This window comes from Xiphophorus maculatus, chromosome 9 (assembly GCF_002775205.1).
Source record: "Xiphophorus maculatus strain JP 163 A chromosome 9, X_maculatus-5.0-male, whole genome shotgun sequence".
NCBI classification, from domain to species: Eukaryota; Metazoa; Chordata; class Actinopteri; order Cyprinodontiformes; family Poeciliidae; genus Xiphophorus; species Xiphophorus maculatus.
Genome location: NC_036451.1, coordinates 21,684,735 through 21,703,112, shown reverse-complemented (window position 1 = coordinate 21,703,112; position 18,378 = coordinate 21,684,735). Strand labels below are relative to the sequence as shown.

The window sequence follows — 18,378 nt, the reverse complement described above, 5'->3', positions numbered from 1 at the left end:
CCACAGTAGCAGACAAGAAGCTGTTCTTGAGGGGATGTTCCACAGCGTAATCACAGATTAAGCAGTTAGGGCAAAAACTGCAGCAGACTTCCTAATAGTACAAACTTTCAACCCATAAAAGGAACTCTGGCCCTCTCCTGGTGGTGACACCGTTAAAGGATGTATGGCTGAAAATGTCCAGCCATATAAACATATTTTGAAAAACAGAAATAACTAACAATGATTGTGAAAATTTGTTGTTGTTTTTTTTTTTTTTTACCCCTCCTGGGGCTTTTTCAAACAACAAAACATACGGAAAATAAACTCACTTTTATTCACAAACAATAGAAGTGAGAACAATACATTTGTATTCTTCTGTATTAGAATAATTTCAAGCATATTGGTTTATATAATACATAGTTGAGGCACTTGAGAAAAATCAGCAGACAGCCGCACACATTCCAGCTTTTAATGGGCAGACACATCATATACAAGACAGGCTGCAGGACGGAGTGAATTTTGCAGACATCAGTTCCCAGCAGAGAAGGAGAGAAGCCCAGGAAAGTGCTTCAGCCGGATTATACATCATGCAGGTCATGGGCGTTTCTTGGTAGTGGTCAACGAGAGCTGGAAGGAAGCCCTGCGGAACGGACCTATTTCACACCTGGGATTGCTGGGGGTTGCCTCCTGGAGGGAAGATCAGACACAGTATATCACTGTCGGGTTGGACAACGAGGAGTATGTTAGAGAGAAATCATTTGAGGACGATAATTTGGACAGTCTTTAGCCAGAGCAGTTTCTGTGCATGCAGGGCATGGCGAACTTTTTCCAGATTATCTCACATTTTAACCTCAATCTCGCAAAAGACCAACATGAAATAAATCTAATTGGTCGGGAAAGGATATACGTTTTCAAAATTGTTGTTCAAATCAAATTTGAAAAGCTCGTCATTCATTTTGTACCCAGTCAGTTTTACTCTGAAACCACTTTTAAAAAGCAAGCAGGACTATTTTACTCCTGAAGGCGTCAAATGTTCGTTGCAGACAAAACGCAAAAACGTTCAAAGGCTATGAATACTTTTGCAAGACTTATTTCTATTAGCTCATAATTCCAGAAGCACTGCAATGTGTAGAGAATCCTAAAGAGAGGTTAGTGTGGTTGCAAGAAGCAGTGAAAGAAAGACTGAGAGCACGAAAGCACCTAAGGAACCATTGGAGAGCACAGAGGAAATGAGGCAGAGCGAAAAAGAAGAGCCACGCCAAAAGCAGGGGAGGAACCAGCGAGAAGAAATGAAGAAAAAGCACCAGAAAGAGGCATATGGAGAAACGGAAAAATAATTGTTACTGCATGAGGGGAAACTCTGAACGGCCATAAAACAAATGCATGCTTGAGGAAAAGGGGAAAATGGGGGGTTGGGGGTGGGTGGGATGAATGACTGATGTAAAGATGAAAACTTGACAAAGAACTCAGCCTGTTGTTTCTGGCTCTCGTAGAAAGCTGCAAGAAGAAAAGTCCTGTCTACTGACGCTGTTGGGAAGGGGGGGGAATATGAGAAACACATTTTCCAGCAGACCCCCACCCAGCTCAAATATCAAGTCTCTGCCCCTGTGCCTCTGCAGAGTAGCTGGTGATTGTGTACTTGCTCAGAGTGAGTGCCTAAATATCCAGATCTTTCGAGACCTTCGGCTCAACGTGATACAAAGAGTCGCGTTTGCGGTTAGGGTTTCTCTGTTTCGAAGTCACCTTGGCACACTGGTTGTGACGCGGTTGTGTTGACCGGTGAGCTGCTGGAGACCGTCAGTGGAAGAGTTGGGTCCGGAGGGATTTACACGAGGAACAGGCGGAGCGTGGCCCCGGATCACCAGCCTGCCAGCGGTCGCCGAGTTTTTACGTTGTGTTGAGCTGTGTTGAGGGAGAAGAGAACCTCAAATAACTTAACTTTCACCCCCTTATGTCCTGTATCCATGACATCCTGCTCAAATCCCAGGCTTTTGTGATGTAAAAATCAAAACTATGATAAACTTTCTCAAACTTTTTTCCCCCCCAAATAGGTTTCTTAGGATGGGCAAAAAAAAATCAACAATCAGCAATAAGCTGGCTGTAAACGTATGCACACCCTTTCTTAAAACACCTTTTGGTTCAGTATCAGTACTCGTGCTTCTGTCTTGACCCGAAGTTGCGTCCAAGTCCACCAGATTGTACGAACATCTCTTGTCCACAGCACTCTTTGGGTGACCCTACAAATTTCCCAGTGACAGCTGGACGATTTTCAAACCTTTTGCATTTTCATCGAATGAAGTCATTCTTTTGTTTATTTGGATGTGTGCTTGGTCTCGCTGTGAGACCAAGCACAACGAGACCAGATTCCAGATTCTGCTGGAATCTTCACCATTCCAGCAGAAACCGGAAGGTTATGGGTCAAACTAACTGGTATTTGAAACTTTTCGCAGTTTCACCCAGAGAGACGAAAACAGCATCATCTCCAAGAAGTAACCCCAGATGAGGATGCTAGTTACTCACAGTGTTACAACGTAAATGCAACGTGGGCGTAGTGTTCTTTCTGCGAATGTTGTGTTGTTGTTTTTTTTGGCCAAATTTACTTTATAGAACTGTGGCGTAAAATATCAGCTTTGTTTTGGTCACTTTGGGAGAAAAGAATGCCGTCTTGTCCAGAAACATGGAGTGCAGGAGATTGTTGTCACCTGTACAACACAACCTTAAGAAGTTTCTGCAGGCCTTTCCTTCGTCTTGTCAGGCTCTCTGGTTAGTTTCTCTAATTTTCTGAAATGTCTCTTTTTGTCAGTGTTGTCTCTCATTTATTGGTGGTTGTCTTCTCAGTGCCATGGTCAACATGTGATGCAGTCAATTTTGTTTTGCCCTTGTCCTGACTGATACCGTAGTACAGTGAGATTCCTTTAAGGTTCACTTTAGCTAAAGACGCAAATGGCATGAAATTTCTACTTGGAATGCTTGAATTTATTTCTGGCTCATCAGATTCATTCTAACTGGATTCAGAAATCAAAAGCTGCTTTAATTAAGTAACCGCTTCAGGGTGTTCATTTATACGCAAGATTATTGCAACTTTTCCTTTTTCTTTCTCGAAGAAGGTGCTTCGTCTTTTGGATTTATGTCCCATATGTGGAAGAAAGTCAACAATCGGTTATCAAAGTTTAATCTTTGTTTTTTGCATCATAAAAACCTGACATTTCAGCAGCTTCAAGAGCCTCTAAACGCATCAGATTTGTACCTTTGGTGCTGTATCCAGGAAGAGTCTACGGGTGGAGGAAGCGGGGTGGTGAAGGTAGAGGAGGAGATCTCTCCGATGACGGTGAGCGCCTCCTTCAGGGCAGAGTGTTTACGGAGCACTTCCTCGCGGTGTTGCTTCTGCTCCGGTGACTCATCCATCAGAGCCGAGCATTCCCCCAGAGCGTAGAGCTGAGCCAGGAGCTCGGAGCTAATGAACTCCTTCACCTGCACAAAGGGACCGGACACTGACGTGACGAGCCTTAACCGAGGGGCAAAGCAATCTGGCTTCGAATTTCAAAATTTCATGTGCTACAGACCATATGGTGGAAAGCACAAATGACAAACGATCCAACAGTGCAATCTAAAGAGCTTACACTATTGATCATGAGGTGCATAATGGTCTTTGGCATCAGATCCCTCACGGTCTTATAGATGATGCTCATGTAGGAGTCAACCAGGTTACGGATGGTCTCCACCTGCCTCTCCAGCTGAGGATCTGTGAAGCTCTGAGCTCCGCTTTCCTGCTCCTCTGCCTGTGTGACATAGGAAACAATTCAGTATACCTGACATACTGACAATAAATAGCACAGCATGAAGTAGTGCGGGGATAAAGTTACTCATAAATGTGTATGCAGCGTAATATTGTGTCACGTAGGGAGTCAAGAAGAAACACAATTGACAGAAAAAGAACAAGAGACAAGAATGGGGTGAACACAAAAAGATGGAGGGAGAGAGGAGGGGGAGAAGAAGAAAGAAAAAAAAGTTGAACTGGTAAGGGTTGGAGAGCTGCTGATTAGAAACAGACTAGAACACACGCGCTCTCTCGCTCTCTCTCTCTCTCACACACACACACACACACACACACACGTTGCAGTGACATCACTGACCAAGAATGTGGGCTAAACAGCCAACAACAGAGCGGGATGGAAGGGGTGGAGGGCTCACTTTTTCACTTTGGCAAAAGGGGGGGGAGTAAAAGGGGAGCATGGAGAGAGAGGGCTGCAGGGTTGTTCCTCGGGTTTAAGGTTAGCAAAGGCAATGGGGTGCATGGGACACAAAGGTACGGTGCACGCAGGTGGTGCCCCGGTGCGTCAAAGGTCAGGCTTTGATTTATTTAGGCTGAATCGGGGGTTAAAGTACTGACGGCGTCTCTCTCGGGGTAGACTCCGGCCCGCAGCAGAGATGCCTTCCAGCTGTCCAGCTCCTCCTGAGAGTTACAGGCCAACTCCAAGCATTTGTAGTCCTTGTACACGTTTCTGCAATTCATTACAATAATGTTAGAAGTGGAGAAAAAAAAAACACACACACACAGACAGATATTTCCAAATCCCTAAAAAATGTAAACACTGGCTGGTAGAAAATCATTTATACCTTTCATTTTTTATTTATACCTAGTCATGTTACAACCACACACTGTCGTATATTTCATTTTATGGGATTTTATGTGATAAGCCAACACAATGCAATGCAAATTTGTGGAGTAGATATAGAAAAAAATAAAGCCTTCGCTTTAAAAAAAAATAAATAAATGAAAATCAGAAAAGTGTGAATTTCTTTTCAGCCTCCTTTATTGTCATGCCCTTAAATACACTGATGTCAAAAGAAACGTACGAGAAGTCTCATTTTGAGTTTTCCACAAGCCATACTGGGGACACAGCAAGCATGTGGAAGAAGGTGCTGAATATTTAACTTTTGGGCCAACAAGCAAAACATTATGTGCACACTTTGATGATTGGTGCACATCAACAGCAATCATCATGTCTTAATCATGTCTTCTCCATTGCAAAACATGGAGGTGGCAGTCTCATGATGTGGGGATCATTCTTCAGCTGGGACAGAGAAGTTGGTCAGATTTGACTGGAAAATGGATGGAGGTAAGTCCGGGAGAGAGACAGAGAGAGAGAGAGAGAAACAAAGTCCGTAGGACTTGAGGCAGAGGTTCGTCTTCCAGCAGGACAACCTAAACATTCAGCCAAAGTTTCAATTGAATGACTCCGATCAAAGCATATCGATGTGTTAAAATGGCCCAGTCAGGGGCGTGCCGTAGTGGCGTAGGGGTTAGCGCAATCCATATTTGGAGGCCTTGAGTCCTCGACGCGGCCGTCGCGGGTTCGACTCCCGGACCCGACAATATTTGCCGCATGTCTTCCCTCCTCTCCTTCCCCATTCCTGTCAGCCTACTTTCGTAAAAGGGACACTAGAGCCCACAAAAAGACCCCCTGGAAGGGTAAAAAAAAACCCCAAAAAAACGGCCCAGTCAAAACTTGGGCTTAAATTCCATTAAGAATCTTTGAAAAATGAGTGCTTCCAAATGCTCTCTATCCCCTCTGACTTTGATTCAGATATTTTCAAGGAAGAATGGGTCACATCATATGCAATGTTGTAAGAGACATTCCCCTAAAGACTTGTAGCTGAAGCAGCAGGAAAATGTGGCTCTACTTAGCATTGATCAGGGAGGTAAACACAAAAATGTAGTTTTACTGTGACAGCAACCGTCACTGGAAGACACATTCCAATTGATTGAGGTGTATTTGTTTTAAATTATCATGACTGCCGCCGCTTCCCATGTCACAAAGTAAATGTCACCAGAACAACTATACCCTAAGTGTGTTGTAAATATTGCTCTCTATGCTAATAGGTTTTCGAGATTTCAGCCATTGGACTCAGTTTGAATCAATAGGTAAGGGAAAGCTATTATTGAGTCATTACAAACATGTCACTTGAACAAAATACCGGACGATGTTTACGACCAATCCAATTTACGGCGTGAAGACTCGTGAAAGTCGGACTGGCCTCCCCCGTGTTCTCTTTGAATGACTGGATACACTGTAATGATTACCGCAGCATGATTGTTCTGTGTAAAACGAAGCTGGGTCAGCTTTAATATGGGAACCGCAGAGGGAGAACAGCTTCTTGTAAAAAATAAAAATAATAATAAAAAAAAGAAGCAGAAGACATTTCCGTGGTTGGGCTGTATTCAGCAGATTTACTTGATGCATGGGATGCAGTCAAATCAAGTGTAAAGAGAAACTGATGCAGAAGAAGACAAAGAAAAAACATTTTACACAATCTGTTTGTGCAAACTGGTTATGTCAGGATGCAGTAATTGTTCCTGCTGGTGCTAAATTAGCACAATTTGATTGTTACAGTTATGATAACACTATTACATGTTAATCTGATTTTGAGTCACAGACTATAGGAAAAATATTGAAGAAGCATCCCTCAAAATTGAATGTGATTTTAAAGTGCTTATTATGCAGAAAATTCTAATCGTTTTACTCTCTGTATGGTACTGCGAGTATGACGAACTGAAAGTAGATAGTTACAAGGTTGGGCTATCTCTTGGGTACGTAGCCTGCAGTCAGCTGCTTTACAGACACAGCGCTCGTATCCTAAGAGCTAAAAATTACGATGCATACCAAACACTTGAAAATAACTTAAAGTCTCGTATTTCTTTGGACTTTGGAATGCATTTACCGTGCGATCTGTTTTTGCGGCATTTTTCTTGATTTTCCCTTAGAGACCACACTCTTGAAAAATAAATGTTAACCAAAGAAAAGAAGGGCTTGGTTTTAGGGTTGAGAAGATATACAAGAGCTACAAGAGCTTTAGTGTAAAAATAAAAAAAAAATCCCAACAAAACAACAAGTCATTTTGCATGTTGTAAATATATTTTAAAAAATGAATCAAGTCAAGTCTAAGCAAGAAAATTCCAAATACTAGAGAGTTAGCTAAACGAAGCATTCTAAATAATAGGAGTGATAGGTGGGGCTCTTTTAGTTTACACACCATGAATGATTTTTTTTCTTGTAAGTGAAGGCAAAATGTGGGAGTCTTCTTACTGCCAGCTGATCGGCACTGCTTTCCTGTAAGTTGGGAAAACTCACTCATTCTTTCTGTGGCGTCTCATTACAAGGACCGTGGGAATGGTACTATGTAAAGGTTTTGTGTTTCTTAAATGTATTAAATCCTTGCAATGCCTTGATTCCAGCAACAGCCCCTCATGCAAACATTCGAAAACAGTCCTGCACTTAAAGAGAAAGACGATTTCTGAATTTCAGCCCCCATAAATTTGCTTGAAAACCTTTTGCTGTTATTTCCATCATGCACCTTCCCACTTTTAAAGCTCATCTTTCTCTTAGCCGTTGGTCTTAAATATCACACTCACTTTAGTCTGCATTACAGTCTCTGTGCAGCGGCTGTGGAGCCAGCACGGCGAAGTAAGACACAACTTCAGGCCGCGGAGCGGGCCGTGGCCCATCTGTTAAACATTTTTCTTTAATCGCCCAGTTGTTTTGTTGTTCCTCTCTCACATTCGGAACATGCAGCAATGAACCTCAAAAATGCGAAACCTTTGTATAAAAAACAGCAGGAATAAAGACGAGAAACTGGGAAGGCTGTACCAAAAGAAAAAAGAGAGTTATATAGAAAGATCAGGAAATGGTCTTTCAGTTGGTAGGCTTATAACTGGTCTATGATGGGTGAGGCTAATATGTCAGGGTGTGGTGGCCTAACGGAGAGGGAGTTAGGCCACCCATGACAATACTGGACCGCTACTATGCTACAAGAAAGATACTAACATCCGTACACACACTATAAATGTTCTCATGTCTGATTTATCACCTACATCATGATTTCGCTCATTTTCTTTACTAGCCTCTGCTCTGCTCATAAGCATTGGGAGGTTTTTATTTTTTTATTTATTTTTTTTTTCTTTTTCACTCACTCACTTTGGGAATTTTTGCAGAGCCACAACCGCCTCAGATTTAAAGTTTCCTGAGGTTTTTGATTACTGTCATGTAGGGACCCCCTCCACACACACAAACACAGAAAGAGAAACAGAGAGCATGAGGTCTCAGAAAGAGGTGGGGAGTGTGCGTGCGTGCATGCGCGCATGTGTGTGTGAAGGCGGGTGGGGGGGGGGCGCCACAGGACAAACTCTGACACATTCCTGGCTGATGGCTCTGATACTCTCTCTCCTGCCTTCTTTCTTCTCTCTGCTCTTCCAATTCTTCTCCCCCCTTCTCCTTTTTGTGGTGAGTCGAGCAATTCTTTCCAAACATGAGCAGCCTCATCTCTGATCCAAGCTCTCTGGCTTTGATTAGCTGCTTAATGAGCCTGCCGTCGGTATGCTGCGGTCCACAGGCGCATTCTTTGCAAAGACGCGTACACAAACGCACAAACGCCTGTGGCCACCTTCAAACTTTGGGGGGTTTTTGCGTCCGAATCACAGCACCGAGCAGAATTATAGACAAAGCCCATATGCTTTTGTACAATCAGCCAGGCTTTGGGTCAGCTCCAGCTCCAGCTCCTAAACACTGTTGTTCTCATTTCTCAACTGCTTTCACTTTTTTCCCCCTTTTTCACACTCATAAAATCTTCCCCTTAACAGCCTGGGACATACTCCAGTACCCAAATGCAAATGCTTTTAGTTAAAGTGGCGAAGCTGAATGAAAGAGGGTTAGTGCAAGGGCAAATTACCAATCTAACATCTCCTCCTTTTCCTTGCCTGACGCTGTCCACCCTCATAAAATATCACCAACAACTCGAACACACAGGTGACATGAGCAGCACTCCCATTTCTGACTCAGACGCTGACTCACCAAACAAACACAGACACACACGCCCCCAGGCCCCCAAGCACACAAACCTTAACTCCGTGTTGAAGATAGCAAAAACAAATTTGCTGGACATGAAGCCCTTTTCCACATCTCTGAGCTTTAAGTTGTCCAGAGGAAGCATGTACTTCTTCTCCTTCTCCTGGAAAAGAGAGTGTGGAAAGATAAAATTTGACAGAGGCACGCAGAGTAAAATATGACATCACAAAAAAGGCAACATTAGTGTTGATAGCAAGAGACAACAGAGACTGAAGCAGGTTCATTTGGGGGCTAAAGATAAAAAGTTGTCTGGTAGTAAATACATCCCACTCTCTGCCTTAAAGAGAGAAGGGCCAGGAGACGGGAGGGCAAGGAGAGGGGAGGAGGGCTTGTTGACTACTGTATTAATAGAGCCTCTCAATTATACAGTACTTTCACAGAGCTATTTTACATTGGGTAATGTTAGAACCACAAACTTTAACAGATTTCATTGGGTTTTTTATGTGATGGACCAACACCAAGTTGTATTAAACTGTAAATCAGAAAAATGACACTTTAGGTTCAGGTTTCCAAAGTTATTTTACAAATACAAATATGAAAGGTTGAGCATGCATTTATAGTGAACGCCGTTTACTTTGATATGCCACCATAATGTTCAATGAAGGGCTTAGAAGCTTGTGAAAGAATATTAGTGAACATCATGAAGACCAAGGATCACTCCAGGGAAATCAGAATTAAAGTTAATTTAAAATAGGGTTAGACTGTAAAGAAAAATTCAAAGCTTGTAGAAATGTACCGAGGATTGTTCAAGACATTCTCCAAAAAAGAGAGGCACAACTGCAAACCTGTAAAGACATTACTATCCACCTAACCTGACAGGCCGGAGAACTAATTAACAAGAAAAAAAAAAAAAAAAGGCAGATATCTCTGGAGCAGCTGCGGGAATCCACAGCACGGGTGGGAGAATCTATCAAGGGGAGAACTATTAGTTTCTACGTACGTACATGACAATTCTAAAAGATAAACTATTTGAGGTTGGAAAAGGTTTTAAATTTAGGCAGGAGCTTTTTTTTTTTACATTTTGCCTCGTCACAGCCTTGTTCGAAATAGAACTAAATGAATGCCTTTCCTCAAAATTCTATACACAAATATCTCATTATGGAAATGTGAAAAAAATGTTTGAATTTTTGCTAATTTGATCCAAATAGAAAACCAATAAATCACATTTATGCAGAGTACTCACTGCTGTTGCTTAATACTTTATTGATCTGCTTTTGGAAGCATTTACAGCTTGAAATCTTTTTGAAATTGATGAAATTGAAATAGCTCACCTACTGTATCTGTAAGTAGTTTTTTCACACACTCCATCAGGTTGGATGGAGATGTCTGTGCAGACGTTTTTTTCCCCCCCAGATCTCTCCAAAGATATTCAATCAGATTCAAGTCTGGACTCTGGTTTGGCCACTCCAGGTGAGTAATTCTGAAATTATTCCTTTGAGATCTCGGCCATGAGTTTGGGTCGTTGTCCTGCTGAGAAATGAACCGTCACCCCCAGTATGAGATCAAGACTAGTCTGACAGTTCCCTGCAGCTGCAAAACATTACCATAGCATGATCCTGCCACCACCATGCTTCACTGTGGGGACTGTATTGCACTGGGGATGAGTCGTGCTTGGTTTTTTCAAACATGATGTGCCTAGCAATCATACCAAAGTTCAATCTTTGTCTCATCAGACCAGAGAATCTTGTTTCTCCTGATCCGAGTTCTTCAGGTGCCTTTTGGCAAACTCCAGAGTTGCTGCCATGTGTCCTTTATTAAGAAGTGTATTTCATCTGAACTCTCTACCTTACAGGCCCAACTGGTGGATTGCTGCAGGTGGCTATCCTTCTGGGAGGTTCTCCTCTCTCCATAGAGAAACACTGGAGCTCTGACAGAGTGACCATCAGGTTCTTGGTCGCCTCCCTCACTAAGGCCCTTCTCCCCAGATTGCTCAGTTCAGATGGCCGACCAGCTCTAGGAAGAGTCCTGGAGGTTCCAAGGTTCTATTATTAACCAATGATGGCCACTGAGCTCATTGGGACCTTCAAAGCAACAGGATTTTTTCTGTATCTTTCCCCAAATTTGTGCTTCAAGACAATACTGTCTCTGAGGTCTACAGACAATTTCTTTGATTTCATACGTGGTGCTTGACCTCTGACCTGCACCATCAACTGTTGGACCTTACATAGACAGATGTGTGCCTTTCCAAATCAAATCCAATCAACTAAATTTACCATTTAGGTTGTGGAAAGGTCTCAAGGATGATCAGTGGAAACAGCTTAATTGTGAGCTTTATGAGCTGTGATTACTTACGCAAATGTCAGGTCTTCATTTTCCACTATTAATGAATTTGCAAAAGACATTGACAAATGTTTTTGCAAATGTTTTCCACATGGCCATAATTAAGTATTTTGTGTACAATTTTGAGAAAAGAGATTAATTATTTGGAATAAGGTTGTAACATAGCAAAATGTGGAAAAGGTGAAGCGGCGTCAAAAAACTTTCCGGATGCTCCGTTCAATCAGAGCTGGTTCAGATCAAAGCATAATTATGTACTAGAACTGTACAGTCAGAGTCTGGGCCCATATATAATTGAGAATCTGTGGCAAGACCTAAAAACTGACATTCACAGATGCACATGCAGCAAAGGACCAAAAAAAAAGTATTGAGATGTTCAAAACTGGCTGAGACATACAGCAAAAACCCTGAAGCTATAATTTCATGTGGTTTTACCAAGTATTGACTTTTTGGGAAACTGAAGGCAATGGGAGCCACGCCTTTTCAGATTTCTATTAGTAAAACTGTTTGATATCCATGTATCATTTTCCTTCCACACTACTTTGTGATGAACCATCCCATAACATCTCAATAAACTAAATTAAAATGTATTGCTTTAACATGACAAAAAGAGGTATGCATACATTTCAAGGCACTGTTTATGAGATAATTCTTCTGCTACCCAGTTACTCACTCACAGATAAAAGAGAGACAACAGATACACCACAGAAAAGAGCCAAAGAGTTGTCTATAAGTTTCTACACTGAGACTCTTGAATGGCAGAAAACAGCTGAAGGAGTTGAGAAGCCGGTGTGAGGAGAAGCAGACGGTATGGAGGCAGGGTATGATGTCGAAGTGAAGAGAGGAGGGAGACAAGGAGGGGAGTACAAAAAAAAAAAACAAGAAAGATGCCGGGCCCACATGTGAAAGTCATTACTCAGGACTAAAGCTCTAACACAACATTTCTCCTGAAATGCAACCCTTCCCCCTCATTCTTCCCCAGCCCCTCTGACTAACCTTGGAGAAGAGGCCTTCCAGAAACACTAGTCATAGGAACAGCCATGGATGTTGTAAAACAAATAATGACATCCATAGAAACCTGGGTACTCAGAGGATCTGCTAACTGTCCTGGATGCTCTGTGAGTAAAAATGTGCAAATATGCGTACTGAGATTTGACACTACATTTAGGTCTTCCCTCTCTCAGTGCTCCCCTGAACCCTATGACTCTCTTCCTTTTCTCCCCTTTCCTTTTTTTTCCAAAAGAGGCCCACTTCCTGTAACAGGCATTGAAAAAAAATGACAAAACGCGATTGGCGCTAGTACAGCAACATCTGGGATCACTTTAGAAAGAGGGGAGGGGAATGGAGTGAGTAAAGGGTGCTCTGATGGGGTAGAAGTAGAAAGTATAGATGTAAAAAGAGAGGAAGTGGACGGATAGGGGATGACAAGAGGGATAGAGGGACGTGAATTTTACAAAAGTAGACAAGGAAACTTTGAGGAACATGGAAAGCAGAGGAGGCAGTGAAGAAGAAATGGCGAAAAAATCCAGACCACTGCAAAGTTGATTCCCCATGGGTTCCATCAACCCATATATGGCTGCTAAGTTCCTCCCTAACTCTCTCTCCTTCTCTCACTCCCCTTATTTCCTTATGCCTTCCCAGAGTGAACAGGCAGATCTCTGGCTGAATGAGCGAATGTGCCACGTCAAGACTGGATACTAAGCTGGGACACAGTCCTGTGGACAGCCGGCCTGAAATACGTTAACATCCGTGCAGGACAGACACCCATTGGAGTGGATGTCCGATGCACATGAAGACCTCTTGCTCCCTCGACCTGGCGTCCAGACCGGATAGCGGGAAAAGCAGCTGAATTATAGAGGAAACTTTTCGCCAACTCTTCCTCTAGCTTCTGGAGGGAGAGCTAGCAGACGACCACTGATGGAAGGGGCGAGGCCGGAGAGAGGGAAGAGAAAACGAGAAAAGGGGTCCTGCTCCGTCATCCCAGTGTTCAGACTACCTGTTCAGGATCTTTCTGGTGTACAGTAGTCTGCACATTGGTTAGACTGTGCATGGAAGAGCATCAACAGCCAAGACATCAGCAGCATCTGCTTGCAAGGACATGACAACTAGCACGTAGTCTTTGCTCAGGCAACTGAGCAAAGACTCAGTCGCCTGAGTCTGTATGGTCTAACATTGTCGGTCTAGCATTGCCGTGTTGTGCAAGATGCTCAAATGCTTTCAACAGTCTGTTCAGTTCTAATTTTTATTACATAGAAATCAATTCAATGTCAAGACAAGTGATATCGATTTTGTAGATTTTTCAGCTGTCGTCTGTAAAAGTGAAGGGATGTCTAAGTCAGAGAGTACAAGCTAAAGGAAGAGAATGCATGACTTAAAGTGACTACCATTGTGATAATCCCTTAGTATTAAATGTAAACTTCTTGCATCAATAACTGTACAGCAACCTTTTTAGGTTTTTTGGATCTCAATTGGAACATAGCAGCTCTTAATCATAGTTTTTATTCGCAGGAATGTACCATATGTTGGTGCATATGTGTGTGGAAGTCGTCTTCTGTGATATCAGGGCGGTTTGCGAAGCACTGTGGATCCGAGCTGTGGTGTTTGAAGTCGTCCACTCCTTTTCCTTGAAACTAATGGATTTGTGATATGGAACAGGCCTCTCTCACACACACAGAGTAGTAGCATCCAGATTGAGTGCATATAGGCATGAGCCGTCTGTTTTTCTTCAGGATGCCTGGTGGAGCCCTGGCAGTGAAATGGGTGCAGGAATGTGTGTCTGCTCAGTGTGCTGCTCAGTTTAAACTCTGAACTATTATTCTAGGCCCTCGGTATGAGGTCAATGCAGGGCGCAAATGCATAGAAGGCAGATGCAATGCACAGCTGCAGTTTTTTTTTTAAAGTGTGGATACTTGTAATTAGCTGACACAAGGATGGTGGGAGAGATGGGAGGTGGAGTATTTGCTGTGGAGAAGTAGAGAAAAGAAAAGGTGGGACTGAGTTGGAGGGGCTGGGGAGGGTCACAAAGGGGAGGCCTGCAGTATAGGTTCAGCCATGTGGGATTTCTCTGGGCAGATCTTGGACGCTGGTGTTTGGACAAAGCTTCAGATTTTCCAGCCAGGAATGTGCACAGTCCCAGAGAGACTGCCAACCACAGAGGTGGGGGGGGGGCGTTTGGGGAAGGGGTGAGCCAGACTGAGAGAGGCAGAGTAAAGGAGGAGTAAAAGGCAACGGAGGCCCAAGAAAAGAGAAAATAAAAGAAGGCAGCAGTCAAAGAAAAGAGAAATGTCTGTGGAGGTAGAGCGTGGGCGGGGGAGTTACGAGGGCGGGAACCGAGCGAGAGAAGAAGCAGAAGTTTTGATTTGTGCAACTCTCTGTACGTGCGTGTCTGCGTGCGGGTGTTCACACAAAGGCCGTGGATCTGATCTACTGTGACAACACGCGTGACTGAGAATGTAATCAGGCCTTCCAAACACAAACAGCTGATAAACCTCAAAACGGGGAGGGGATGCGAGCGTTGACCAGGAACTTGTCTGACAATGCCAAAATCCATTGATGCAACTTAGATGCATCAATGGATGATGTTGCAGAACAAATCTGAGTTCTGCAAGTAGTAAGACATTGTTGTTTTGATGTGACCAAAGGGTGCTTGTATTTATATCATTCCTAGCAGATGTTCTATGAGTAAGTAAATGCTTAGTAAGGTCATACCAGCAGAGGCCTCTCTAACACACACAGTGTGTGTACGGCGTGTATGCCTGGGGCTGCATCTGGAATGCTGTGTTCAAGCAATCCACTGTTTATCTGAAAAGTGACCGTGTGTATGTCTGAGTGAGTGTATATTTTTCTCTGCTATTTGCATGCCACTTTGTTTACATCAGAGCCAACATGTGCTCTGTATGCTGTGTATACAACTCAGGCCACTCAGTGTTAGTGTGTGTGTCTTAGTTTGGCTTGGGGCAGCTCCAGCTGTGTCAAAGTGAGCCGCTCCAAATGCCTGAACTCCCAGAAGAGGAAGAAAAGGAGGAGTAAAGGGGGAACGAGCGAGGGGGGAACTGGGGGGTGTCGGAGGAATGAATGGGGGAAATGGTGGGGGTCAATTGCAGGTCCAGGTGGCAGGAGAGGAGAGTAAGAGTTAGCTGGTCAGAGAAAAAAAGCTTCAAGATGCTCTTTCAGTTCTGCAAGTAATGCAGTCATAACTTTTCTAAAGAGACAGAAACCTTAATTAGCTATTTAACACGGTCTTCAAACTATTCAGCCACAGTATATGCAAAAGCATGCTACGAAAATGCTCAACAAACCACGTTATTTGAAAGTTGATTAGGAGTGAAGTAAAATTTCATTAGCATTACTATTATTTTTCCTAAGTTTTAGGGTGTTGATTGGAATCTTTGCTGCTATGCCTTTTTCCATCTTTTCTGACCAACATCCCAATACTCAGGCCGTCCCTTCTTCCAGTGTCATCAGCAGTGACCGGATGAGACTGTTGTGGTGTGTCTGCCTGTCTACACTTGCTGTGCAGACCTTCTGCTCCTGTACAGCAGGCACAGACAGGCAGACAGATGGCAGCCCCACTGACATCAGAATGGCTTAACGACCTCTTAAAGCTGTGATCACAGAAGTAATGGCTCGTCACTCTGTCTAATTCCCTGTGCTTAACCACTTCAACATACTGCTTCAAGCTGTGATGTGTGTTAATAAACTTTGGGTGAATTGACTGGACTGCTGATTTTCTTATTTAATGAACATAAAAATAAAAAATGTGAATATCTGGGGCCTCACCTCTCCATCTTTGTACCAGGATAGGCTCTCTGTAGAGAGGATGAACCAAAACTCCTTGGCTCCACCTTTCATTATGCCAATGTTACTGATGGTGAGCCAGCCCTTTTGTATGACCTGAAAATCAGCCAAGAACAGGAAGCTGAGAAAGCACAATGACAACACCGCGGAAAAGTTGAGAGGTTTGGCTTGTTGGAAGCAGTGAGACGCTAAGCAAAGCAAATACGGCGGGGAAAATAATAATTGACCATCTCAGTAAATATATTTCTAATGGGCAGATTGAGACTCACACCAAATGTTGGTGACAACCCAGGCAAACAATAAATAAAAAGAAACCACCAAAAACATTTCAGAAAATATTTGTAATGAAGTGGGGAAAAATGAAAAAGAACTGAAAGAAAATGAGGTGCAAAGACTTATTGAAAGCAAATAAAATAGCTGAAATCTGTCATATTTAGAAAGAATTATTGCATCATAGAAATTCAAACTAACATAAGCTGATTCAGATCTAAATGGGCGCCAAAAACACGCTTCTTATTATCAAAGTATCTCACAAGAAACATATAATAATAGCTAACAGTAAAGAATATCACAACATTGTTTTTGGAAAAAATACAAATGATACAGGTTGCAGGCATAATTCTAAATTTCTAAATGTTGGATCATAATTTAGAAGTGAAAAAACAACATTAACCAGCAGCAACTGGATTTTCCTTGTGAGATTTCTGACAGTCAAAAAGAATAATTAGAATATCTGTAAAGACAGCTGCTTATGGCAGAGAGCTTCATAAAAACCTGGACTCAGCAGTTAATTTAATACAGACGAGTCCTAAGCTAAATCTCCTGGATATATCTGTCATGGACCGTAATTGGAGCAGGAACACAACTGCACATCACCCCAAAAGCCCTATAACAACAATAAAGTTTGGAGGTGGGAATATTATAATATCACTGTTTTTTTTGCCCATGGTTCTAGCAATGCAGGCTTTCATATAATTAAAGAAAGAATGAATTTAGAAATTTTACTTAAGTGTTCTCGATAAGAACGTGAAGATAAAACAACAGTGGATTTTTTCAGCTAGATAATGTGTCCGACCACAGCGCCAAGTACAGTTTTAAATGGTTTCAGCTAAAGAAAATAAAGCTGCTCAGTGGCCAAGTCAATCACCAAAAGAATCCAATGGAAAGAACTTAACATTCTGGAGTTTCCATCCCATTATTACAAATAACATAGCTTAACGAGTTGATTAATTTATTCAATTATTTTTTATTTCTTTGTATGTGTGTATCGTTTGTGTTGTCCCGACAACTGGTCTGTTTCATTTCATGTCAACTGGCCTTTTCAGAAATAAATTTACTTGAAAAAACACTGATAGCGTCAATGTTTATTCTCCCCTCAGTAACACAAAGAGAATAGACCTTGCTGGTAGAAAAAACAGCTTAAACCTAAGTGGAAAAAAAAGATTGTGCAAATTAGTAAGTTGTAAACTTGCATCACATATGTTTTCTGATATTGCATGGTGCCCAGAATATTTTACCACCAGTTAGGATTTAGTAATCAAAGATCTATTAAACAGGTAAAGACTTTGTAATAAGCAAAGACAGGAGTAACAGCTCATCTGAGAGAAAAAAAAAACAACAACAGGAAGGAAGAGTTCAACGTGGGTGACAGACAATGCACTGTAGAGGAAAGATGCACCATGAGTAAAACCAGAGGAAACAGGACATAATGCCATGATGTGGCACATACATCCTGCAAATAGGAAAACCTTGCATGACATCTGTAGATATTTTAAAAAATAAGAAAAGAACAGCACATGCATATTGTTACGGTAGTGCAGTACAGGTATTGCGACTGAGAAAAATGTGAAGAAGTAACGAGGTTCAACAGAAGCAGCATGCTGACCCCGAAGCCCTGGAGCCTGAATCTGGCACACGAATCTTTAAAAGAAGTAGCGGCAGTGAAAAAGAAGAAAAAAAAACAACAAAAACTAAAAAAAGATTTGACTCCTACTATTCGATTCGAGCGAAACACCACACCCTGTAGAAAAGCAGAAGATAAAGTACCACCATTAACGTTAACTTGGATTTTTTATCTACTGTGTTTTTTAGAATTTCTCATAGATGCTGATCCTTTCTAAGCTAACTACTGTAAAAGCTCTGTGATAGATTGTGCAAGAGCACGATGTTCTTTTTTTTATTTTCCCCAGGCCGTAGTTACAATCTGCTGCTGTTGAACAAATACTGTCAGCTTCATACGTCAAGGTTCCCGATGCAAGACACGGGAAATGTGTTTTCCATTATTCCTGCTTTTGCATAAATGTGTTACGAATAAATCATAGCAGACTGGGACAAAAAAAAAAAGTCTTCATTTCTGGGAAAATTCAAAAACAATTATGGTTTCATTGCAGGACCCAAGACTCCAGTTCATACAAAACAAGTT

General features: G+C 42.2%; 1 protein-coding gene across 2 annotated transcripts in view; it reads right to left on the bottom strand.

Annotated features, from left to right (window-relative positions):
• Window positions 1–294: 294 nt before the first annotated feature.
• Window positions 295–18,378, bottom strand: part of dnm3 (dynamin 3) — a 28,170-nt gene continuing 10,086 nt past the window's right edge. Inside the window, exons 14-21 of one of the 2 annotated variants that reach the window (XM_014470903.2) lie at window positions 17,950–17,976; window positions 15,939–16,052; window positions 8,876–8,985; window positions 4,370–4,481; window positions 3,600–3,758; window positions 3,227–3,450; window positions 1,723–1,881; window positions 295–666 (exon numbers count right to left, since the gene is read on the bottom strand). In XM_014470903.2, the coding sequence (XP_014326389.1) occupies window positions 633–666; window positions 1,723–1,881; window positions 3,227–3,450; window positions 3,600–3,758; window positions 4,370–4,481; window positions 8,876–8,985; window positions 15,939–16,052; window positions 17,950–17,976 (939 nt within the window). In that variant the 3' untranslated portion in view covers window positions 295–632. The remainder of the gene's footprint in view (window positions 667–1,722; window positions 1,882–3,226; window positions 3,451–3,599; window positions 3,759–4,369; window positions 4,482–8,875; window positions 8,986–15,938; window positions 16,053–17,949; window positions 17,977–18,378) is intronic. The other variant, XM_023339950.1, reaches the window with a different exon arrangement.